A 27,177-nucleotide genomic window follows, 5' to 3' on the forward strand; every position below is an offset into this window, starting at 1 on the left:
GGAAACAATTGGGCATATGATTAATTCAACTAACATCGCTTTACCCCCACTTCTGCTGCCAAGTGCTAGCTGACAATCTGAGGCATTTTGCAAAATACAAGCTCTTTTCCACCGGAATTTCTTCAATTATTTTCAGTCCATCTTTGGTAGTTCTCACGAGATAAGAAGATGAATTGGAATTGCTATCAGGGAGAAACCAAATATTCTGAGAAAATATCCCTTTGTCTGGGACTGTAACAATAAAGATTTATAGCACCACTCATTAATTGTAACTTGATATATGCTTTCTGAAAAAAGTACCGCATCAACTTCCGAGAAGCTCTGCTGCTCATATCGAGTTTCGCCAAAATGCCAAGTCTCCGTCGTATTTTGACATTTATTTCTTGGCGTAAAATGCTTAAATAAACTCAGAAATACTTCGTATTTGGTCTTATTCTTTTTGAAATTACGCGCACATTACTAATATTTCAATTCAATAAAGGTGTAACATCAATTGACGAAAGTCATTCTTAGACACCTTTTGTGCTAATAGATGACTCATGCAGCGGTTGACCTCCACAGAAATGGGGAACTTCGAAGCTGGTAGGAAAAAAAAGGTCAGTGGGGGAGAAAAGGGAGGGCCGGAAACACGTTTCTATTGTTCTCGTGTAACTTGGTATTTTTTCGAAGCTAAGGTCTTCGTAATATGACCCCTGCGCGAGCTGTGACCTTTTTTTTATTTCGAAGAAGAGGAAAGCTTCAGAGGGGGGGGGGGCTAATGCTGAATGGAGAAGGATACCGGATCTTGGGAAATGCGCTAATGTACGTATCCCACGGTACTCACACAGCAGTTGACCTCCAGAAATGGGGTACTTCGAAGCAGGTAGCCAGAAAAAGGTCTGTGTGTGTGAAAAGGGGGGAGGGCGTGAAACACGTTTTTATTGTTCTCGTAACTCGATATTTTTTTCGAAGCAGGGGTCTTCGTAATGCGATCCCTGCGCGAGCTGGGACCTTTTGTTTGATTTCGGAGAAGAGGAAAGCGTCAGAGTGGGTGAGGCGAGTGCTGAATGGAGGGGGAGAGCGGATCGTGGGAAATGCCCTAAGGTTGCTATCCCACGGCACTGAGGTTCTCTTGGTGGGGGGAATCAGGGATTTTCGTATTTTTTCACCCGACCATTTTCAGTTCCCCTCGTCGAACTCTTTTCACCGCTAAAATCCACGAATTTGATGTAATTCGTCAACTTGCGTAAAACGGCGCTGCGAGCACTAAATGACTACAGTTCTCTACATTTTTCCGAGTCAACTACCAACGACGTGCGTGCGACAGTGTATGACGCGAAATTCAAAGTATTCGAGGTATTCGAGGCGGTACTTTTCGCATAACTATTCGAAACCTCGAATATCGAATACTTTCTAATATTCGAGGTATTCGAGTATTCGCGGATACTATTCGCACATCTCTAATTATAATGTATCTCAGACCTGAGCATAAAAATGCTCACTGGCTCGTATTATATTACATTCAATGGACATTCTCCACTTATGAGGGCCCATTTCATGGCCCATATTTATTTACAGTGGGCCTCCTCAGTAAGACACAGACAAAACACCCTTTTAAAAATCTACCAACAGAATAGTTAAATAAGTTCTGAAAGTGATGCAAAAAATTTTTCAGAGCACCATTCAAGGAAATAACCAAAGGAATAGCCAGCAGAGTACCTCAATGAAGTCACCTGCAAGTAGGCATATCAGTGCGAAAAATTTTGCAGAGAAAAAATCATTTGCCTTGACCAGGATTCAAGCCCAAAATTTCCCAAATTCGTGTCCCGTGTCCTAACACTTAAAAACTACCAAGGCATCTCCTTCGTAAGCAGAGTTTTGTTGGGATGCTGGAATCCAGAGTAGAAATTCTATCATGAGACTCAATATTTTACAAGTATTTCTCCTGGCTCGCTTCCAAAAAATATAACAGACAGATCTAATTCAATCATTCATCACCACAGGCTCTACCTTTATCACATGGTTTTCAGGCTCCATTACATAGAAGTGATCATCATCGATTACCCTGCCAGATTCATCATAATCTTCAGTCCTGGTGCTGTCTTCCTTCATATCCATACCCTCATCCCTCTCTCCCTCTTCCTCCTCTCCGCCCCTAGGGTGTTTCCTCCAGCCTTCCTCCTCGCCCTCCACCTCAAAGCCCATCTCCTCCAAGTCAGACTGTGTGAGATTAGAATGCAGGAACAACACCAACGTGATATCCTCCATCGAGAGATGAAAAGTGGACATGCCACCTCTGCCAGTGGAAACGGATGCTGGGATCGTCAAGAGGCGACGAGCCAGCTGGGATAGACGTGGGTATTTTGATTCCCTTTGCCTCCACCAGGCACCAGGAATCTGAAATTTACAGTAATAAATCTAAGAATAGTAAGGTAATTTTTAACTTCAGCATAAATCTTTTAACCAAGAGAACTAGAGAAAAATATGATTACATACTTTAAATATGAATATATAAAATGATTTTATAGAAATCAAGTCATCCAATTAATAATGACAATTAAATATACAAGTCTTTTTTGCATCCAGCCAAGAGGGCCAAAACATCAAAGACATAAAATTCCTCAGTTTTTATCAAATTTTCCTAGTGTGATTTCCATATTTTCTCGGTTATTTTTCAACGAGTTTCTGTATGCCTTCTATATTTTAAATAATTAACACTAGGTAACCCGTGCAAAAATTTTGCACTTTCATGCTATCAGGGAATAAGTATGTTAACGAGATGGTGTAATTGGGTTTTAAATAGAGGAGATGGTGTATCATAAAGTACTTTCTTTACACTTGATTTCTTTCCAAAATATACGAAACACATGAATACAATACAAGTATGACAGTTCCGTACCAGTAGGAACAATCAGGACATCTGTTACCGAATAATGGTACACAATTTACAAAACTTCTTTTAAGGCAATACTAGAAGTAACAATATTGTCTCTAACTTTTAGGTTATGAGCTTCTATAACGCAAACTCTAGAAAATGCTACATATAACTGTCCATGCAAAAAAATGGGTTCTGGCAAGTAAAATCCAGCTCTCTGAAGAGTCTGACCCTGTGCTTTATAGTAGACTCTGGTTAATACGAACAATGTTATTACAAAGTTCTCATAGTTACAAAGCAATTCATTGGTCCTGACGAAAAGGCCTATCCAATCTTTAGTAAAAGAAATGTTATTACAAAATTTTTGTTATTAAGAAATTACGAACCTCGGTCCCAATTCCAGCAGTTACAAAATGAACTTTATTATGAAGTTCCGCGAAAAAGCAACAGCATTTAGATGGATATACTAAACACTACATTATCATCATTGATCTACGTTTAAGTTCTCTTCTTGCACTGTGCCTACAAGCGCCAATTTTGGTTCTTTCTTCAGTAGGAGATACTTTAATATGTATGCAACATCATATAATAAGCTTCATTCCCACAGAATTATGGTGACCCACTCATTAATGCTCCTCTTCCTACGCACATTGGATTTACGAACTTTCAGAGATACCAACATTGAAAAAATTCAAGCGCACCCAAAATTTCAAATTTGGTACCTTTGGGGTTTGCTGATGCGACATGACGTGGCGTAGAGGAACTCGCACTTTGGGCATTATCTGAACAAAGTATCATTTAATTCGGAGTGAAGTCAGGAACTGTTCAGCATTTTGCCTATTCGTTCTTCCTGCGTAGAGAGATTTTTTTCGGCTCCGGCTACTTGCAAGCTGGATCAGTTCATCACAATCTTGAGTTAACGCACAATTGTGATGCAGTGTTGCATTCTGCAGGATAACCACTCTCCTCGATGCCTTGTATAGGTTTATCAACTAACGAGCAAGGTCTCGGAACACATCTTCTTTGTGTATCCAGGACTTGCGCATAATTTAATTGCGTATATTAAACACTTGACTCCGAAGATTATGAGTGCGGGAGATTGAAGAGACTAAAAATTTTAATAAAGTATGTTCTATTTTTCAATGATTCCTAAAAGAAACCTTCATATAATCTTCGTTAGTACAAACATCCAGTTTTTCAGGCCCGTGAACTTCGTAATAATGAGTCTAGTGTATTAACTGTCATTGCAAAGGCCACTTTCATTGGGATTTGTTTTCTTGTCATTTGGCAAGGCGTGGTCGGTTTTTTGAATCTTAGAAAAAAAAATGTGAGGAGTCGATCTACCGATAGTCGATACTGAGTGAGTAATCGATATGGAAAAATTGAAACTTTTAAGTCAAATTAATGAATAAATAGTGAAATTAGAGATTAAGATGGTAATTTTCATCAGATGTCAGTGATCCAACATTTAAAATGATACCTCATTTATCACCGTAAGTGCAGTATTAACGGAGCATGTACAGAATTAAGGCCGTTTTACAAGGGGCACGTACTTACACAATCTGACGTGTGTACGAAGGCGCAGTCAAAATTGTGTCATGTAAAGCGGTGAATTGCTAGAACACATGCGAGAATGCGCGGACATGAGATGGCAAAATAGCCCCTGTTCTAATTTCGTTCATGCATTATCGCAATTCCACGCCATTTTAGAAATTAACGCAGCTCTAACCTGTGCAATTCCGTGCCCTGTGTAAAACAACCTTTAGAATCTGAATTTTGATATGCCACACAAGGGAAAATTTCATGTAACAAAAAACTTTCACCAGGAAGATAAAGAACTTTCATTACATTAGAATTTGGAATAGATTGGAAGAAGTTACAACTAGAAGAGATTTTATGCAAACAAATACAACTAGGGAATTAAAACATAATTAAAAAACACTTATTTACATTTATATACCGATTCAGGATAGAACTTTATTGTAAAATTAAATTGCATTATCACTTGGTCAGTTTATATGTCTTAATAACAAATAGTAATGACATAACTAAAGTGACCCACACTATCATAAAACAGCAGACAGCACACTTAAGGTTGAGTTACTCCATAGACAAGAATGAAGCTATAACTAAGAATATTTCACTTGAAGGCTCTACAAATCCTTACTGTGATTAAATATAAAGTTCACTTAATTTAGCTCATGTTTCAAACACAAATATATAAGATACAGAGAACCATACCTGGGAAAGGGGTGCGATGGGTTCACCAATGTAGTGCTCAATTTCATGACTAATATCAGTGAAATCAGGAGCAGTACTGTACCCGAATACACCATGCAATAGATCTTCTAATTTACTACGTTTCTGGAATGAACTGCTGACACTCCCTGTAAAAAAGGCGAAGTAAGTAAGTACAAAATTACCAGATTAGGTAAAATAAATAATTTCCACTAGAATTAAATATTCTAACTAAGTAACAAGGATAACTACAGTAAAACCTCATTATAATGAACTTCCACATAGATAAATTTTATGAAATCCTTATAAAAAAGTCCTAGAACCGGTCCAAGACCCTACCATATACTATGTATGTACAGTGAGTCCTCGTTCTACGTCACCCCGTTTAACGTCATTTCGCGATAACATCACGAAAATTTTGAGACCGTCATTCGTTTATCGCACCTTCGCTTCGGGATAACATCAGGGCTTTTAAATTTCGCGCGAGAAAAAAACGCGAAGCGGCGGGCGTTGAAGGTTGTTCGTTTTGTGGGCGGTAATACAGTCAGTCTAAACGAAGTGTAAAACGGTGTGTTTATTGTTAATTGCGATTACGGTTTTAGCAAATTTTCTGCAAAATGAATTCTTAGGTAGGTGCCCAAGGTTATACTTGACATAATGGTTTTCGGAACCTAAAAATTGATTTCAAGGAATTTTTCCTTGTAGAACTCGGAGTTTTTGTCGTCACTTTTTTCGGCGTGTTCACTATAATTTTGGTTCCTGTAACTGCGACGATGTTTCAGCGATGATGATGCCCAGGCGACGCTCGCCCGGGCGACCACCATAGCAAAGCCGAAAAGCAGATGCGGGAAGATACAAAAATGGAGAAGGATTTACGTCACTGCTGATATTGTCGTCGATGAAGACAGGAACTCGTATTTATGCCATAGCTTGGCATTCCCATCATAAAAAATTTCCCAGATATGATACGCTTTTTGATACGATATGAATTTTTTCACGTAGGAATTGTGAGGTCTAGGAGCCGATATTCACTTTTTACATTGTTTCTTATGGGATATTATGCTTCGAATAAAGTCATTTCGTTTATCGTCACATTTTTCAGGAACGGTAAGTGACGTTAAACAAGGACTCACTGTATAATGCATAAAGCTTCCTGCAAGCAACCTCTGTAATTACAAAACTTCCCGATTAGGAAATTTACCTTTGGGCTACAGTAGCAAAACAACATTTATAGCACAATTTTAGTCTTAGAAATTATTTTACCTTGTGTTTAAATGCAATTTCACTGCCAAGATTTTCATCAATCTAAGAACTCTCCTCTTTTGTGACCCATAGACTTACTTCAAAACATCCAATTTGGCATTGCCATATACTATACGCCTAACCAGAATTATAGGAGCAAACATGGCTGATGATGTTTTTAAAAATACCATGTTTCAGCTTATCATGGATATCAGATCTCGCAGGGGGCTAACAGTGTGTTATCAAGCTTTTACTGGTTCTAAATCCCATAAAGTTCATAGTTTAGGGGAAAAGGGTAAATAATTTGAAGATGACAGCATGGTCCGTGAATAAAGTTTGTTTCCCAAAGCCAGATCACATGTTTACTTTCAGCATTAGCATGCCATCAACCAGAGGTGTGCATGGAAATGCTAGTATGAATGCATTTTGAGTACTTTATAAGAGGAAGAAGCAGAAATATTGGGGTAGATTCCTAGTTTCCAAAAACTGCTGCAATTGTGACTGCAACACTGTTTTCATGTTTCCATATCAAAAAATCAGTTTTGTTGTATTAGGTTGATAGCCAAATATTAATGTGTAGAAGAGTAAAGAATTTTAATGAAAATATTGCAGGTCCTACCTAAAGATGATGTTCTTTTTCTTCCTTCTCCAGATTTACTAGATGACTCTCTACTTGACTTAGATTCAACATTTACTTGACACTCCTCTGCTGACATTAGCCTCAAAACTTCTTGCTGAACCTGCAATATGAAATGAGTGTAATTCATATTTGTCCATATCTATCTTCAGCTTGGTTAGAGCACCAACAGTACGCAGACAGGAAAATACAATCCAAAATACCTCCTCTCTCTGGGCAGACGATAAGAAGAGAAGAGCTTTGTGACGTGGGTCCACAAAGGCAGCCAGGGCCATCAGCAATGCAGATCCTTTGAGCTCCTCAGATTTAACAAGGTTGACAGCTGCATCCAATGATGCTTTTAATTTCTGCCTTAAAACTGATCCAACAGAATCAGTTTCGGCAAGTTCGTCTGTTGAGTCATCTTCCCTTCTTGTTGACCTTCCTGTTGAAATGATGCATAGATGAAAAATACAATAAGCAAAATCACATGCAAATATGGAGTATAAACAAAAGACTGCAAATTATTATCATTATCATACACCCCTCCTGAGTATTTTCCCATAGGATGAACCCTCTTATGATTTATTTCTCCTTGAAATCCTCAAATTTGAATATTGACTTATTAGAGCTTTGGAATTAATTAAATTTATAATATTCCCATGCAAAAAATCAGAATGGGTCCATATAACAACATCCTCAAAGAAATATTAATCTGTATTTTCAGAAATTTGGAACTTTTATAATTTGGACATCAGTAAAATGTAAAGCAGTAATAATCAAATTGCCCTTGTTAGTTATAACCAGACACAAGTAACCTTGTGGTGTTTGGTACTTCAGTACATCGAAGTGCTATTACCTTAAAATGAAAGTCATTAACTCAAGCAATAAAATTTTCAGCCACCCCTGGACTAAATCTGATACCATTTCAAGAGAATTAGGTTCTGAACGATAGATTCCCATCAAAAATTTCATATCACACGAGACCAGTGAGGGGACAAATGTTATACATTGATCATATCCTACACCTGAATTTTAAATTAATAATAATAATAATAATATATTGACTTTATTGGGCAAGATTGGGAAAAGTCCCCTCTTCCATCTAACCCCTCATCAAACATTAAATTTTTGCAGTAAAATACATTGTCAAGTTGCTCTTGAAATTACATATCGTCAATTTTGGCAAAAGAGACATAGAAGTCCACTTTTCAATCAACAAACAAAATTATAAGTTAACAAAGTTTCCAAGTGTAAAAAGATGTGAGCAAACGTGGGAAAAACCTAAGGATATTGACTTTCGTCCTTATTGGAAAAAACCCACTGCAGGAATATGTCCACACAAGAAGGGGAAAAAAAACACCCACACTGAAGAAGAAAATGTCAACCAGTACCTAGAAACATTTTCTTGTAATTTCTTGCATTTGTAGATACCCAAGTTCACATTAGCTCTTTCTCAGTAGGTTTTCACAGGTTTTCAACGCCCCCTTCTGGTGTGGGCAATTTCCTGCAGTGGGTTTTTTCCAACAAGAATGAATTCAACGAAAAAATAAATTAACATTAAATTTAATTCAAATTAACATCTATACAAAGACATACATGGAAATACTAATGGAGGAAAATTTAAATGAAGAAATTACTATCTGATATTTCTTTTACCTGATTCATCAACAGCAGCACTTGCTTTTTCCATTGAAGGTTTGTGCGAGTCATCATCACCATTTCCTGAGTCTTCCGAGGATGGGCAAAAAGGTAAGCTACAAAGAATTGGAAGAGCACAAGAGAGAAGGGGTATGTCATCTGAAACATTGATTCCACTACCACTACTGCTAGAGAATGCAGCCCAAGCAGTTCCCAGACGCATCACAGTTGGCAGAATTGAAATCACATTTCTTTTCCATTCTGGAAATCTTAGGTCTTGTATTTCAGAATCAGTTAATTCACTAAGACGTTCAATAAGTTGACACCAGACACGCCAGGTACCTTTTTTCTGAAATAAAGCAAATAAAAAGACACTGTATAATGCAATCTGTGGTGCCCTTCTCCGTGTAAGAGAAAACCATGCCAAAATAGACAATTGTTGTGCTCGTAATGGTAAAATCAGCTCAGATAACACATGGAAAAAATTAGGAAACAAAATAAAAGTGCATACATATTTGCTTTATGTAAAAGTTAAAATAACCTTAATACATCAGTTTTCCTTGCACTATCAAATAAACAAAACGTAGGCACGCTGGAAGCCAAGGTAAAGTCACTATTAGTTGGCAAAAGAGGGCAAGCTATGTAAAAAATTAAGACAATAGATGGAAAGATGCCACCTGAGCAACCCTAGATTCAGAGTAGACAGAGGTAGTGCCTGGAGGTTTTCATGACACCACGAACAGGCCGAAAAGATTGAACATTGTGGCAGAAAGTGCAGAGTAGGAGGATAATCTTGGGCTGAGGATCTTAGATGCACAAATCAAGAGAGCCTTCAGTGATATGAAGGCTAGGTAAGCAGAGGGGGCAAACAATATCCTGAGTGAGCAGCTGAATAATATAAGGATGGTAAGAGAAGCTTTATCGAACTATTACACAGGATGAGGCAGGTACCACCATAATACTTCATTCAATGGGTAGAATACTTTGACAATAATAATTAAATACACAGAAAACTTACATTATTTTTTCATTGTAAGACAATACAGTCACAAGTCAAGAAAATGGAAAGGGAATTAAAATACATACTGAAAAAGGAAACTATGGCTCTTGGTGGAGAGCTTTCATGTACAACTCGACTTTACATCACTATGAAAAAGTATGAGCAGGATAACTTCCCAAAAAATCTGTCACAGAAAATTACATGACAAACTAAAAATTATGAAAAACTTCGTTTACTAGAGAAGAATGATGAAGATGTAATCAATAAGTTCTAAAAAAGGTAAAGATGAAAATGTCAGGAACTAGCAACATTAGTATGGAAAAATAAGGAAAGGAAAACACTAAATCCTGCAGAGAAACAACAGAATTCTTAGTGAGGCCAGTGAAAAAATCATGAAAGGATGTATGAATTTAAGAGTGAAGAAAAATCATGCATCATGAAGCCCAAAACTACACGAAAGAATAGGAAAGGATGAGCCTTACTGTGAAGCCAGAACAAGATAAGAGAAAGTATGTATGTGAGGAAATAAATCACGTAACTGAAAAACCAATAAACAAAAGAGATATACATAATAGCCTACAACTACTACTCTTAAAATATTTGGATTTAAAACATTTGAAAAAGGAAGTGTTGAGCAACAAGAGAGAGTTAATGACAGACATCTACCACAAAATTGTTGAGAAAGGAAAGCATCTAAGGTAGTATCATGATGAGTGGCACAGAAACAGAAACTGATGATGTAAAGGAAAGATATTACAGTAGACTCTCGTTATTACGAAGTTCACGGGACCGAAAAATCGGAGGTTCGTAATAACGAAGTTCGCAAGAACGTTTCTTTTAGGAATCGTGGAAAGGAATGGTGTATTATAAACGTGATTAAATTACGCGGAAATATATATAAACAGGATAATTTGTTTCAGTTTTTCAACAGAAGACTGCGCCATGACGCAATCGAGGGTTGATATCTTCCCGAATACATGAACTTCGATATTCAAACTAGATGCGTCTCAAGACCTTGTTCCTAGGTTGATAAAATTACAGTCCGGCCACCGAGAGTTGTCCAAAAACAGACAAAATGGTCTAGGTCTGGGTAGGCTGTGAGGGGGCCAGGTAAGAAAGGGAAACGCTGACAAAGTGTTCCATGAAGAAAAGAACCGGAAGGGACGACGAGCGTTAAGGACATAGAGGAATAACTTGAGGAATTACTTGTTCTTGTGATTCGAAGAATGGGCTTATTTTGGTGGATCAGGCTTATTTCGGTGTTCGTTTATGCATTTGACAACGTTGTATGACTAGGCGAGTGTGAGGTGCGTTTGGGGGACAGCGATTGGCTTTAAACCATGCTGGCGCAGAATTATCCTTCCATCCTATTGTGCCGTAATTGGACAACCCTCGCCAGCCGGACTGTATGTAATTTATCGAAGAGTACGGTTATCCTGCGGGATGCAACACTGCAGTACACGTATGCGCTTACTCACGCTTGTGGCGAACTGATCTAGCGGGGCCTGCGATGCATTCGGAGCCGAAAAAATAGCTCCCCTCGGTGACGAAGAACGGGCGAAACGTTGAACAGTTCCTAAATTCACACCATTTTCATTGATACCTTATTCAGATCATGATCACAGTGAGAGTTTCCCAGCGCCACACCGCGTAGTATCGGCCAAATCGAAAGGCGCCAAATTTGAAATTTGAAAATTTTGAATGCTCGTATCTCTGAAAATTCGTAAATCGAATGTGCATAGGAAGAGGACTGACTGTTCACCCTATTTACGAACGGTTATGAGCAGGGCACCCTGACTACACAGGAATGAAGCTAGTTATATGATGTTGCGTGTAAACTGAATAAAGAACCATAATTGACGCTCTCAGGCACAGTAAACAAGAATAACTTGAACGTGGCGCATTTATTGAAACTTAAGTGTAGTGAATATCCACCTAAATGCCGTGACTTGTGCATGCAACTTCGTAATAAAGTTCATATTGTAACCGCCGGGACCGGGACTTAGGTTCGTAATTTCGTAAAAACGAAAATTTCGTAATAACGTTTCTTTTACTATAGCTTGGATAGGCCTTTTCGACGGGACCAACGGTTTGCTTCGTAATAACGAGAACTTCGTAACAACGTTGTTCGTATTAACGAGAGTCTACTGTAGACCTAAAGCATCCAAAATGCTGGAAATGAGAGAATAGAACAAATAGTGTTTGACACAGATTAAAATAAATGAATAACTGATTGGCATGATTGGTGGAAAGAAAGTACTTTCTGAATAAATATTAGGGCACCAAGATGTTGAAGTTGGCCACAGAGGAAAGGATACTAAGCAAGTGGAGAAGGTGAAGGGAGATTTTTTTTTTAGGTCTTAGTGTAAGTCAGAGAAGGTACATGTGGGTTGCTGAGATGAATCACTATGTGAAAAATAACACATGGTGATGGGAGCAGTTATTTCTTCTTCCATCAAAACTAACCTAAGCCACCAGATTAACAGATTAATAACTAAATTGTACATCAAACTTAACGAAGCATAAGATAGAGAAGGTAATTGAAGGTAGCTTAGAAGAATCAAAATGTGTAAACTAACATGTAATAGGTGTAGCTATCTCAGCCAGCAGAGTAATAACTTAGGAAATAGGCCAAACTTAGTACATAAACATACATAATTTGTTACTAACTAGTTTTAAAGCCAAGTTGCTGAATGATTAACCTAGCTTCTCAGGTTTATGATTTTATTTTTTCACTACTATCCTAGACAGAAAAACATCCTCAAAATTATTATGTTCCCAAGATTGCATTTAGGTTACTATCCTTATTTTTGTCTCCGCCACCATTTCAAACGATGAATTGTCCATAGTTTACTTGGCATTTTATTTTCCATTCACAAAGAGTTTAATTATGATATACCTAGAGGACAATGGAGAAGTCCATCACCAAACTCTAGCAGAGATGAAAAAGCCAGGGCAAAAGCCCAGGAAATCATCACAAAACTTTGATTCAGGGACAGGGACAGGTTTGTGCTCTAACATTAACGCAGACAGCTGATGCAGACCAAGCAGATTTGTCTGTGGAATTAGAGCGAGCTTGGAGATAACAGTGTGAGTGCACCTTTTTGCCATGGATAGTGAAATTGACACTGAGAAAAAATTATATTCATCAGCGCATAATTCAGTAAATATGGTCACTGAAGCAGCTTTTAATGTTCTTCGTGCCACAAAAGGGTGCACCCAAAACCTCCTTTGATGGACAATTTTCTTCCGTTTTTTTTTCCAACCTGGTATAAAGCAATTGCTTGAATTGCACTAGGCAGTGTGACATTCTTCTACCTTGGCAAGCTACATACAGCCTTATGTGTAGCTTGACAAGCATTGTGCCGGATGCAGACTGATTTCGTCTGTACCTATGTGAACAACAACGACCGCTTGCCGCACCCCCCACACACAGTGCGGAATGCGGACCGCCCGCATCCATGTGAAATGGGCCTTAAGTCACACCACATATCACACAAGAATCAGCAATCATTTTCTATTACAGATATGTTACTTTCTTGCAATCATATATACTCACCAAGTTAAAAACAGACTTATTCAACTCTTGCTCTCCAAGTCTATGAATATTATCCAATAGTCCATCCATACCAGGAGATGAATGATTTTCCACTTCCAGGCAAGGGTCGCTATGCTTCCCAAACTTTGGCATTTTTTCACTTTTCCACAGATCAATACCTATCCTTATAAGGTCTTGAACACAGCCCATTCTATTCTTAACATGTGAACTTCCCACACCAGCACTCAAGTCCCCAGTAGCAGCAGCAGAAGAAGAACCAAAAGCATTCTCCGCCACATGATCCAGGATGTGAGACACACAAGGCACACAAGGCCACCCAAAGGGAGCCATGCACGCATCTAAAACAGGACACTTGGGGAAAACACAGGCAACTATTTGCATATCAGTCAGCTCGTACGTAGTCAATATCAAATGACGAAAAGCTGCAGTTAATTTCTCCACAGCAGAATCAAATTCTTGCCTGGATGCAGCAGCATATGTTGCAGGAAGTGGTAGAGTGCCTAGGAGCCTCGACTCTGGTTGCCAGTCATCTCCCAAAAACTGAGCACGCACATCCACGTACTGTGTACTCTGAATTTCAGGTGGGTTGCCATCCAAGTAACACCATTCATTACTTGCTGAAGCATCTATGTATGTCCATGGGCACAGAATTAATGACACTGGCCGTCCTGAAAATTAAGATTTATCATCTGTAAAATGCGGATAAATACTGCAAATAAATCTCAAAAGTTGTTAAAAATCATTCAGTGTTTAGCCACCATGAGAAGATTTACCATTTTTTAAATATGGATAAATACCAAAACTGAGCCTAAAAGTTATTGAACCTCCTTCAGTATTTAGCAAATTGCTATTGCGGCTTCTCATCTCAACTTGCCGCTAGCACTGTCACTAGGAGCTAAGATACTTGCTATGTATAATGTTCGGCAATCAAAATGTCTGCCATGCTGTACTATTAAAAGCCTCTAAAAGTTTAAGAAGTACATATATGAGAAACCTTCTCAAAATTAGAACAATTCATATCAATTCACATTAAATATGAAATGAAGTCGATTCTCAGGATATTCACACCAATTATTTATAAAGAAATGCAAGTTTTCACACAACATATGGCACATTTGCTGATTTATTGATACATTCACTCTCTTTGAATGTCTTAGTTACCATTTTTAACTTGCTCTTCCTCACCACCAATCGGCACTGAATATTTTACCAATATTTTTCATACATTTACATAAATTATGAATTAAACTATACTTTCTAACATTTTGGTAATTCTTGATTTCCACACTTCATTATGCATCTATTATATTGACAAAAATTGGAAGTTACTGGATTCATAAAAACATACACAAGCAGTAAGAGTAAAAGAGAAATACATATTTTTTGAAAATACTTTAAATCACACATAACACCAGCCTTCTTTCTCTACGTTAATTCTGATAATACAGAAAAATTACTTTTAGGTGCCCCATCTTTCTTGTATTCTCCACTTGGTATCCTTGCACAAGAAGACAACTGCCTCTGGATTTTAAGCCGCAGTGAAAATTGCAGATCCTTCATTGCTGATCGTACACTTTGTTCTGTTAGATTACTTAAGTCTGATGGTTGTGAGCCACCACTCAGGAGGCGAAATATCCTGTGAATGCCTTTCCCATTGACCAATGAAGGTGAAAGGAGATCTGTAGCACACATGACAGCTACTTCTCTGGCCAGTCGTGAGCTGATTAAAGTAGAGTTGTTCTCCCCGCTACCAGTGTATGGGGATGGTGGTGAGAGGCAGGTGGGGGAGGAGGATGAGTTGTTTTGCGTTGAGGTTGCAGGGAAGCATGAGGATGACAGATTCACTTGAGAGGACTGAGGTGGCGGTGAAATAGATGGGATTGGGTGGCTCTCTCCCAAGAACCTGAAAAAAAAGGAGGAATGAATATGCTGCTGAAGCAAAAGAATTATGACACATGATAAAATCACGCATTCATGTGCCCTAGCAGAACTTTCATTCAGAAAAAAATGCAAGGTGCTGTTGGCTACCATATTCTCATTGAGTGACAGGGGATAATCACCGTTTTTAATGTACCATAATTGACGACATAAAGGGCACACCCTGATTTCAGGATGGAGTCCACAGTAAAAAAAGTCTGTGTGAGCGTATGCCACTTAAATAACTGAAGTTAGTTCCTTTAAGACCTTATACAATAGTATACATACATGGAAGCAAGATATCAAACGAGCTTGATCGTATTTTCACAATCTCATTCGATATCTCACTCCCAGTCCCTTGATATTGCCGAATCGAATAAAAAATTAGTACATAATAAATAAATAAATAAATAAATAAACTTTATTGGCTCTAGGAATCCTTTCCTTTGGAGCCTAAATTAATACATAATCATAAACACTCAGGCTGAGAAGGTTAACATAAAAAAAAAAAAGAAGAAATCATGAAACACTTAACCAACCAACTCAAACAACCACCTGTATACAGATTTCCAAAGACATGAAACAAAATCAAAATAATACATGATAAATAAACGATAAATAACATCACATAATATCAATGAACTAAATATGTTATAACAACTATAGCATTCTTACCGTATTTCCCGGCCTATAAGACGCACCGGCACATAAGACGCACCTGGATTTTTCAGGTTAGAATTTACGAAAAAAACTAAAATACTTGGATAATACAAAAAAGAATTTTAATGATAAAATTTTACATAAAAACGGAACTTTAATATTAAAAAATTTTAAAATTATTAATGAGCAAATATATCAGAGTTTATTCATCATAGAACCCCAGAAATTCCTCATCACTGCTGCTAAAATCATTCGCGTACATATTTTCTCGGGAGTCGTCACTTTCCTCATACAAAATGTCATCTTCACTTCCATCCAGCGCATTGCTGATTCCACACTTTTTGAAAGACTTTATGATAGTCTCAGTTTTTACTTTCTGCCAGGACTTTTTCACCCACTCACAAACGGTAGAAATTGACGGCCGTTTCATTCTTCCGGTCGGTGTGAAATCGTGAGTTGGTGCCTCAATCCACTTTATCCATTCTTCACGCATAAATCCCTTGAATGGTTTATTGATTGAAACATCCAAAGGCTGCAGTTGAGAAGTCAATCCACCAGGAATCACAGCAAGATGCGTCTTCAGTTCTGTAGCAAGGATTTTTGCGGACTCTGTTATATGGGCCTTAAACTGATCGCACACTAACAAAGACGATTTCTTCAGAAGTCCACCTGGACACCGGGACCACACCCTCTGCAACCACAGTTTCATACCCTCTCCATCCATCCATCCCTTAGGATGAACATGAATATAAATTCCATGTGGAATTGTACACTTAGGCAGCGTTTTTCGTTTAAAGATCAACAAAGGAGGGAGTTTTGAACCATCAGCACAACACGCAAGGACAACAGTATAGCGTGTTTTTTCGTTGCCGGAAGTCTTTATCGTAACTGTCTTTGCACCTTTAACGTCCACAGTTCTATTTGATGGCACATCAAATGTCAAGGGAACCTCATCCATATTTCCTATCTGTCCTATTTCAAAACACTTCATTTTTCTCAGGTTAAGTACGTATTTATGGAATTCGATGATTTTTCTTTCGTATTCGGGTGGCAGTTTTTGTGCTATTGTGGTTTTAGTACGCATGCACAGACCATTTCTCTTCATAAATCTTTCACACCACGACGTTGTCCCAGAAAAATCGGCAATAGACATATCTATCGCCAACTTTCTCGCTTCCATTAAAATCATTTTTGTTGAAACAGTGATCCCGTTCTTCCTGTGATTTATTATCCAGGTCTTAACGTGCTCCTCAAGCTTCGGCCATTTCGGAGAACATGAACGTAAAGTTTTCTTACTCTTATTTGCATTCATTAAATCTACCTTCTGCTTCCGCTATTCTCGTATCATCTTCTCGGTTGGAGGTGGGCCGAAACGCCTTGCAGCTGCCCGGTTGCCGTGTTCCGAAGCATATTTCACGACTTCAAGTTTAAACGCAATACTGTACGACAATCTTCTCTCTTTAGATCCCATTAGGTTATTCCAATTTTGACTTTTTATTCAGAAATTACCAAGTTTCTGTGCTTAGAAGCACATGTGCAGACTAAATAGAAAGATATGTATTACGGCTGAACTGACGGAACACCGAGCTCATACTTTGTTACCTAAGGTTGAGTGCCGGTGGTGCCGGTATACTCGTGAGTTTATCGTGAGAGATACAATGTATTAGCATGTAGATGACATCTCCTTTAGCTCAATGTATGTAAGTTTTGCAGCAGCACCCATTGCAAGATTAAACTAAACATGCTACATTGTATGCATTTCTGACTTATCCGGGAATTTTTTTAAAGGAGTTAGACATCGACGTATTAAAACTTTATTTCTAACAACCTGCTCAAAAGAGTGCTATTATCAAAATTTTTAATGAATTGAACTATTTTCAATGCCTGATACACTAAAAAATACTTAATGGTAATTATTTATCCTGTCAAAACGGTTGCTTATTATAGGACGAAGTTATACCCGTGATATCCGTATACCATCGGCGCATAAGACGCAGGCAAATTTTACAGCACATTTAGGAGAAAAAAAAGTGCGTCTTATCGGCCGGGAAATACGGTATATTGAATAATAAATATATATTAGCAAGTATCATGGAATCAGTATTAAACATTAATGCATGTAGGTCGAACCTTCACATACAAGACATTTTATTGAGCCATTATTTTGGAAAAAATGTGCACCTTATGTTCTGTCAAATACGGTATATTGTGCAGGTCTTAGCATAGCTTGTAGGATTTTTGGTTCTGTAATTGATTATGTATTTTATCTTACGCCACAGTTTCATCATGCTCTACTGCCAGCTTTATCTGGCTTCATTGAATATTTCATTCACAAAATCCTGAAAAAGCTGGCAGCACAGCTTGACAAATCTGTCATAAATAGCAGGGATATGACTATTGCTTGTGGTGCATTGATTTGCATCCACTTGTGTCTCATATGCCATAAAATAGGGTATATATTTGCAGGTCTTTGCATAGCTTGTAGGATTTTTGGCTCTACAATTGGTTATTTCATCTTATTCAACATTTTCGTCATTCTCTACTGCCAGCTTTCCTGGGCTTTATTGAATATTTCATTTTAAAAATTCTGATAACTGAATAACATAGAGTCAAGACATAATAAGACTGGCCTTACTAGTACCTATTTAGTAGGACATGTGAGGCATTAAACACCATTTGCTTACCTTGGGCTCAACAAAGCACTATTTGACTGCTCCCCTGATTTTCTACTGGATTCAGAATTTCCTGGAGAGGATGTTGATGAAAAAGCTTTTGGAATAACATGCCTATGTTTATTTTGGAGATGATTTCGCATTCCTGAGGTAGACCCTCCAACATAAGAGAGGGTGACAGAGCATAGCCTACAAACAACAGCATTTGGTTCCACTGGGCTGATGTAAAATGTTTTCCAAACTTCACTAACCTAAAAAAAATTCAAGATTTCACATTAGCATTTACGCTTTAAAATACAAATGAAAATCATATATTTACCAACTTTCTCTAAGACTGCATTAACCATATTAACATAGAGGAATGGTTACATTCAGATCAAAACATTACACTCTAATTACAAAACAGCAAGTTTCAAGAGGAAAAATTGTTTTAATTGTTCACTAATTATTTGTATAAACCAGTAAGAATCTTAATTCAATATCATGGAATTGAAAACAACATTGCAACTATCTATGAAAAGATCCCCGCATTACCACCATTTCTGAATCTTCCTCCACCAAAAAGAAAAACACAATTGTAACCTAAAAAAATGATAGAAAAGCACAACCCATGCATATTTTAGTCACAAAATCAACTATACTGGCTTATTTATACATATATTAGCCCCACGAATTTTTTGAAAGTATTCTTAACTTGAGATCACATTTCAAAGCAAGTTACAATAATAACAGTCAGGATAAAATATACAGGCCAACCAGAAGGTTGAAGGTTTGAATGGAAAACTCAGACATTGATGTTGTCCTCTTAATAATGATAACTGTATTTTTATCAGGCATGGCCTCTTATGTCATTAGTACCATAATAAAATTTGTATAAGCACAGAGCCAAAACTACAATAACATTCTTTTTGAATTGCAGTAATTTTGATTTCACAAACACATATTTATTGCCTGTTAAATACATGTAAGCCTCCCTTACTCTGTCTATTCTAATTTCATTGGTTGCATTGCATTACCTCAACCTCTTGAAATCATTTCAAATCCAAGACTATGGATTTCCATTGACGCTCAGAACCAACGGAGGAATAATTTAAATTAAATACAAAGGTGCATCACTAGGGTGACCATTCAAATATGCAATTAAAATTCTGAAACTTTTCCTAAATTTCAACACCTTTATTGAAAAATTCCAGACTCTTGAGACTGCATATAAATTTTAAAGAGCATGCATCTTTACAGAAGATAAGAATGTAATGAGCTGAAGTTAAATATTAAGTTTCAAATAAATAAAGAAAAATTACGATAAAAATTAATTAATTATTTAATGGTGCATTATCTAAATGAGAATACAAAATGGAATCTTAAAACAAATAAGTAATACCTCTGTGGAAGAGGAAAAACCATCATTTTACTGTAACAGCAAGGATAATTTTTTTCCAGATTTTTTTTTCATTTTATTTTTCCATAAATAAATTGACATTCTAGATACAAAGTAATTTCCTGATTTTCTGTGTTCTGAAAGAGTGGCCACTCATATAAAATTCTAAGCTCTAATCACTTTTGAGTCTTTAAAAATTGTCTCAAGAAAACTTTTAAGCATCAAGCACACATGGAATTAGCAACAAAATAGTAGTGTGTACCATAGCTCAATATATAAACAACAGAACTACAAATAAAAAAATGGAAGAGTCTGGAACTTGATGAAGATATTACCAAAGTTTGGTAAAGAGATAACCTAAGGAAAGCCACAAAAGGTGAGTTTATGAAGACAAGGAACTCCAAACAGTAAAATATTCAAACAAATTCACCCAACCTCAGATTGCAAAGTCCTTCAGAATGCCAAAGATTTGACTACAAAATGGTACAACACTTGGAAACTCAACTTGAATTCCCGGAGATGCAATTTCATTTCTATTTCTCTAAAAAAATCACCTATTACAATTCACTATTCCGCTAACTCTGACTCTCTTGAAGCATTTAGGTGTCTTAACTGACAGTCAACTTCTCGGATCACATTCATTAAATAAGTATCTATTAGGCCTCATCTACTGTTACACGGAAATAAGCAATCCTCAACCTCTTAAATCATACTTCTCAGCATTTATCTTTCCAGTCACAGGATATTGCTCTCCCATATGGTCTATCGCAGCTCCCACCAATCTCAACTCTCATAACAACATAACTAGCTACTTCACCAGAATTGTAAAACACAGGAGTTCCCCACTTCACTAACATGCCCATAAACTTGATCCCGTCTTCTTTTTCAATCCAAGAACTCTGCCATCAAAGAATTAAAACAGGTATAAAATTTATTAATAACATTCTAAACCCACTAATAGGGTATTTTCCTTCATCAAAGAAAACGAAAGGCATTGATTGCGATTCGTTACCCACCATTACTGTATTCATAATATACAAATTATTTGGTTTTAGAAATACCGGTTTAGACGAATGGCAATGGTCCATTTTTATCCTCATTTGAAAAGGGCCAGATTGGCGCCCATGCGATGCCACTCCACGTGACGTCACAGGGACCTAGTTTCTATACGAGAAGATAGGAGTTATACATCGTCTGAGACTACCAAGGCATGCATGAGGCACAGAGCTCAGGGAAACATGTCTTAATAATCACTTATTAAAACTGACTAAGGTCAGAAAGTTTTCTTCATTTGATAAGGTATTAATTATCCTTATTTAAGCCAAGCGCTACCAGCCAGCAAGGTACTCAGCTACCCGCTAGCATCCTGCGTCCTATCAGCGCTAAGCCTCTCCTCAAGGTCACCTCACAGGGCGGCAGCGGGAACCAGAAATACGTCACACGGAGAGATTTCCCGGCATTCATACTTAAGCGTCGCGTTTTCGCGCGCTTGAAAATTTTCACTTTTCATTTAATCGCGAAAAATAGATGTTGTCATTTAAAAATCTAAAAGCGTGAAATACGTACTTCAGGAGTAATAATCTTTCGATTAAAGCAATAAAAAAATAATAGGAAACCACCCTATTGTTCTGATTTGCTTCTTGAATTTGTGTTACCACTATTTTACCCGGCAATCTTTATTTTTATTGTTTACATTTGGTATGCAACTAATGTGCCATCTGAAAACCTTTACGAGACAGTTCAGCCAAGAGTTACACAGAGTAAAGCCGAAGAGGATAGGACTTATTCCTAATGACACACACACACTAAACATCAGCAACATGTAAATTCCTCACAAAAAATAATCCATCCGTAATGAATTTAGGTAGAATATGGTAAAAAGGAGGCTATATCAAAATAATTAGGAAGTTAGAAGACTCTGATCACATGAATCTTTAAAAAGAAATGACTTAACACAAAACCTCCAACTAAACCATTAATATTGGCACATAATTGTTCAGAATACACTTCAAAATACCTCAACTACCTTAATGTATACCATACAAGAGTAAAATAATAGAAAACAAGAGATTTAACTATGTATTTCATATCCATCCATATCCATTCATATCCATACTTCCACTGTCTACAAAACAACTATTATTACTTTCTAAAAGCACTGCTGAAGATTAGCTTCGGAAGAAGAAAATGATTTTTTCAAAAAAATTTCATCCTTAGTGTATACAACTACAGTTTTTTTACAACATTCAAGTTTTACCATTATAAACAAATGTCATACGTAGAAAATTATGCAAAATAATTCAGCTATATAGTCAAAACCTTAAGAATCACCTACACCACTGAGAAATTAAAGCATAAATTATGCCCTGCCTACTGCAAACTTAGTGAAAGTTATGAAAAAATAAAATATCATTAAGGTTAGGTGAACTTCATGAGACTGTTGTTGGATACTATAAAAAAATTAAGGCTCTTCAAATTTTACCAATAAAAATGAGGGTTTCATAAATTGGAAATATTACAGACCTTCCCAGATTCTACCAAGAGGCAAATTGGTCGCCTATTTGATCCTTATAGAAAGGATTCAAAGCCCACAAAATAACCTGACTTGGGGAGAAATAATGGGATTACACTTTTACAACCAAGTAGTAGTCAATTCAAGAAAAATTGGCATAAATGGGAGTTTCTAGAAGACAGAAAGACAGCAATATGTGAAGATTATTGAAGGAAAATCTCAAATATGTAATAGTTTTCTCAAAAATCCTCACCCATAAAAATACAACCAAAATAGTTTTACCCGAGGATTCTCAACAATCAGCTCATCCATTTATTGCACAATTCAAACATCACTCAATCACGTGACATGAGAGGGAGAACTGACAGTAAGAGTCAGAAGAAACTGGGAAAACAAGCTCAAAATATTGTTAGAAAAGTTCATAGTCATTGTAACAAAAGCTAAGATTTTTCATTAATGCAAAAGATGTAAATATAATTTCACATATTTTGCATCCTATTATCAACTAAAACAATTTACCTATCATAGAAAATCATGAAATTGTGTGTTTGGATCAACTGAGAATACATTTTTTTAATGAAAGAAATTAATTTAAGTGTTGAGTTTGAGCAGTAAGCCAAACTCAGACAGATAAATGTTACTTACCATGTCATGAACTGAAATAATGTAAGTAACATAATTTAGCATCGATCACATTCCAAATATGATTTCAAACCACCACAGGTAACTCAATCGGAGACTACATTTAGCCAAGATTTTATTTCCTATTATGATTGATAGACGCTAAGATATACTTCAAAAGTAATTCATCATTTTCTGAAGTTAAATCTCCACGCAAACACTCAAACTCCTAATCCCCTAGTAACAAAATGTAAAAAAAAAATTTTATATTGTTGGTGCCCTAAAATGGAATGCCTCATCTTTGATTATATAGCTGGGATCAGAAAACTCAGTAATAATAAACAATATCTTCTGAAAGCATGCATCTGAAGTATTAATGCCTAACAGGAAGTTACAGTAAGTTCTTAAGAAATTATTTCCCAAAGATGCCCAAATAGTTGCCAAAAGAATGCACCTTTATGGGAAACCAGGATAACTATTTCCATAATGTCTAACCCCGACGCCTTTTTCCCAGGGTGATTTAGAAATATGACAACGATTTTATCATACAGAAAATTCTTTATGCTTCTAGTTCTACTTTTTACACTTTGTTTACAGATTTCGCATACCTCGAATACTAGAATTGTGCAAAGTAAATTAAATGTACGTTTTTCTTCTATTTCACTTGATGAATGCATAAATAAAAAGGTATATATCAAATACATTTATAAAATAAACTTTTTATTTTGGATAAATTCCCCACATTGCTTGTTGTTGCTTTACACCAGCTATTTTCCGTTGCACTTTTTCCGAGGTGTCTGTTTTTGTTGGGTGACTTTGTTTGGACAGACTTGTCATCTCCAAAGCCAACTCATTTTTCATCATCTCACCTTTATTTGAATCTTGGAAATCACTGATTTTGAATTGTACATCAAGAATTGTGGCAAAAGTGAATAATTGTTCTTTTTCCAGAAATTCATTTCATCTTTTACTGGAAAACAGCAAATCATTGACAAAACCTTGTTGATGACTATCAAAGCATTACCGGCGGTTCTATTACCGGCGGTTGGTAGCCATGCCTTGGGTTGGAAAAAGTTTGGGCCAAGGTAACTCAACTTGACCATTTTCGGTTCCCCAAGTCGAATGATATCTTTTCACCACTCTAATCCATGAATTTGATGTAGTTTGTCAACTTGCCTGCATGCACTGCAAACAGCGCTGCATGCACTAAACGACTAGAGTCCTCTACGTTTTTCCGAGTCAACTACCAACAACGTGTGTGCTACAGTGTATGGTGCAAAATTCAAAGTATTCGAGATTGTACTTTGAGCATAATTATTCGAAATCTCAAATATCGAATACTTTCAAGTATTCGAGGTATTTGAGTATTCGCACATCTCTAATTAAAATTATATACACAATTAGTAAGCTTCATAAACAGTATGGACTTTGATAATGGATATTTAAACATTTCCACACACACATAGAGTGATATGACACAAATCTCTTAAATTCAGGGTCATTAAAAACTGTACTCCAAGTGGACTAGGTACTGTTTTAGAGGTTGAGAAAATCCTAGTGTTAGGGGTTAGTTAAAGAATGAGGTAATTATTTTTTCCAAGGTGCTATCAGTCGTACTATCATTTCCAATAGTCTCCGTGCAACTATGCTCCACTCACAGGTTGAATGAAGGGGGTGAATTTCTGAAAAATACTCTGGAGGGATGTGCAATTGCTTTGGCCCTTGCTGGAAGAGATGTGGGTCGTCGAGAGCCAATGAGGAAGGCTTGTGACAGAGCAAGAAAACCTGGAGACAAATACCACAACTAGGAGCCCCAGTGCAAGGATGTGGGGCCTAGGGGCCTTGTATCCATGTTCACACCACTCAGAGTTTTCTCAGTACCACCAACAGCACTCACTCCTTTAGATTCTGATTCAAGGCTACCTTTCTTCTAATATGGAAAATTGACACCGTGGAATTAATGACTGATGCCGTGGCAAAGTGAAATCTTTGGTGATTATTGACTCAAGATCAAATTCACATGAATGAAGATTTTTTTACACTTTTTGTTTTTTTTGAGTGCGTTAGCATTAATGATTTTATTCTCCCTACTGACACAATTTTTGGATTCTGTACTTCACCCTGAACTTCTCAAATAATACCTGGGAACTCATAAGTTGTATTCTCCTAATCAAGACAGTTTACAATAGAAGGCATGTTTGGACTGCGACATAGAGGTGATAGATGCAGTCACTGTGACTTGTATCACTCACAGGATGTCTAGGTGCTCATAATTACAGTGTGCATACCAATCCTTCAGCAAGGGAGATAATCAATGCAAATCATGAAGAGGTAGCCACCCATTAGCTCAAAATACACTTAGAAAAATAGATATGTACCATAGGGTCATTCTATGTGAACTCAACCAACACCCCATGCTCCCATCTCAGGTTTTGATAATTTTCTCCCATTATCTTGTATCAACCTTAGTTGTGAAAAATCCAAAATTTTTGGGCCATATGACACTCCTTTCTAAGATATGAGTATATTGTAATGGTTCAAGCCCCATTACAGTGCATTTTTACTCGGCGCATTTTCTTCCCTACCAGTTTACCCGCTCGTTCCACGACCTTTCCAAAACCCCACCCCCAAACCAAGGCCCGTGGAGGAAGGCGTGGATGAGTAAGAGGGGATGAATGTGTTTTCACCGATTTTTGTATGGTTGTGTGTGAGTGTGTGTGTGTGGGAGGAGGGGAGCTCGGGTTTTCCCTGAGTGAGTGGCGTATTACTCCTCCCTCTCTTCATTGTGCATTACCCCCACCCCAAGTTGAGGTATAATAAAAGGTGGTGCGCGTAAAAGAACCGAGAGAATTCCTAAGTGACTGTCGGGCGGAGCCTATGCCCAAAATCAGTGCGACGCACGGCAGGAGGAGACAAGGGGCCCAAGTGTTTCCAGAAAAATTGATCTGAAGAAGAATCCCCCCCCCCCCCCCGTCCGAAGGAGCAAAGGACCAGCTGAAGAGGACGCATTATCTCCGTTCCGGATGCAGCTTCCTCCAACAAGGGAGAAAGGAGTGCAGTAAATGGAACGAGAGAGTGTTGGATCCGACCTGGTCGAGACTCGGACTACGACAAAGTAAGATTGCAGCTATTCCCCCCCCCCCCCCCAAAGCCCCCTTGTCTCTCCTGCCAAGCCAAGTTAAGACAAACTGTCACGGAACGCACCCGTTACATTAGTGAAAGTGAAATCAGTCATCAAGTACAATTAACGTTCGCACCCCAAATTTATATTCGACGGGATGGACTATCATTTACCTCCCCAGTCAAGAAATCACTGAATTTGTATCATATTTACGTGTTCATCACCGAACTTTTATTTGTTATCATCATTTTCTACATTGATTTTCATCTAGAAACCAAGTTATATTGTTGTTTTTTTTTTATTGTAATTTATCATCGATGTTTCATAAGTGGCTTTCACCAATTCATATTTCATTAGCGTATAAGAGGGTTCCTTTTGTTTTTCTTTTGTCATATGCAATCTTATTTGTGTGAATTATATTTTGTTTAATTGAAAGTGTTTGAGAGAGTGTTTTTGTTCTGGTTCCTCCACGGGTCACCCCATTGAAAATATCCTTCGTCCTTCCTTTCACCCCGTCTGATTTCCTTCCCGTAAATGCGTGTTGGACGAGTGCATCAGCGCCTGAACGTCACCCATCAGTTTGAATCGGGAACCCCCCACCCGCAATCATCTTCACAGAAGGGGAATATTTTCTTTATTTATTTGAATTACGAGAAGTGAGTGGCATAGTTTTGTCCCGTAGGTCCCATGCGGGAGGGATCTTCGCGGATTTGTATTTTTTTTATTTTTTTGTGCGACGTCTCCCCCCGGTTCTATTGTGGTATCCGGGCGAGTCGGGGGTGGGATGCCACAATATGAGATTGATTTTCCAAACATTTACATGAAAAATCAAGACAAGTCTATCTCCCATGAACCTCTCCTTGTTTCGCATTTCACCTTCAGAGGATTGAAAAGGTTAATAGAGTTCAAATATTAACCATATTGATTGGCTACCGTAGAATTAGGTGAATAGGCTCACTTTTAAACTTACCTGTGCTATAACTTTTAGACTATGTAAAACAGCACAGTGAATTCAATGCCATTTTATGTGTCTTGGGCAATATTTCTGATTCATTACCTGAGACATCATAATATTTTTATTGGTGAGATGTAATTATGTTTTTAGTGGTCTGATCCTATTGGTCCACGCAATGCGGTGAATAGACT

The 27,177-nt window shown here is 37.4% G+C and overlaps 1 protein-coding gene across 4 annotated transcripts in view; it reads right to left on the reverse strand.

Annotated features, from left to right (window-relative positions):
* Positions 1–1,473: 1,473 nt before the first annotated feature.
* The window catches only part of LOC124156081, a 41,541-nt gene continuing 15,837 nt past the window's right edge, over positions 1,474–27,177 (reverse strand). For all 4 annotated transcript variants that reach the window (XM_046530394.1, XM_046530393.1, XM_046530395.1 and 1 more), the window contains 8 exons: positions 18,412–18,650; positions 14,608–15,053; positions 13,151–13,818; positions 8,610–8,940; positions 7,175–7,395; positions 6,954–7,074; positions 5,096–5,241; positions 1,474–2,376 (listed from right to left, as the gene is read on the reverse strand). In XM_046530394.1, the coding sequence (XP_046386350.1) occupies positions 1,963–2,376; positions 5,096–5,241; positions 6,954–7,074; positions 7,175–7,395; positions 8,610–8,940; positions 13,151–13,818; positions 14,608–15,053; positions 18,412–18,650 (2,586 nt within the window). In that variant the 3' untranslated portion in view covers positions 1,474–1,962. The remainder of the gene's footprint in view (positions 2,377–5,095; positions 5,242–6,953; positions 7,075–7,174; positions 7,396–8,609; positions 8,941–13,150; positions 13,819–14,607; positions 15,054–18,411; positions 18,651–27,177) is intronic.

Source organism: Ischnura elegans, chromosome 3 (genome assembly GCF_921293095.1).
Source record: "Ischnura elegans chromosome 3, ioIscEleg1.1, whole genome shotgun sequence".
Taxonomy (NCBI): domain Eukaryota; kingdom Metazoa; phylum Arthropoda; class Insecta; order Odonata; family Coenagrionidae; genus Ischnura; species Ischnura elegans.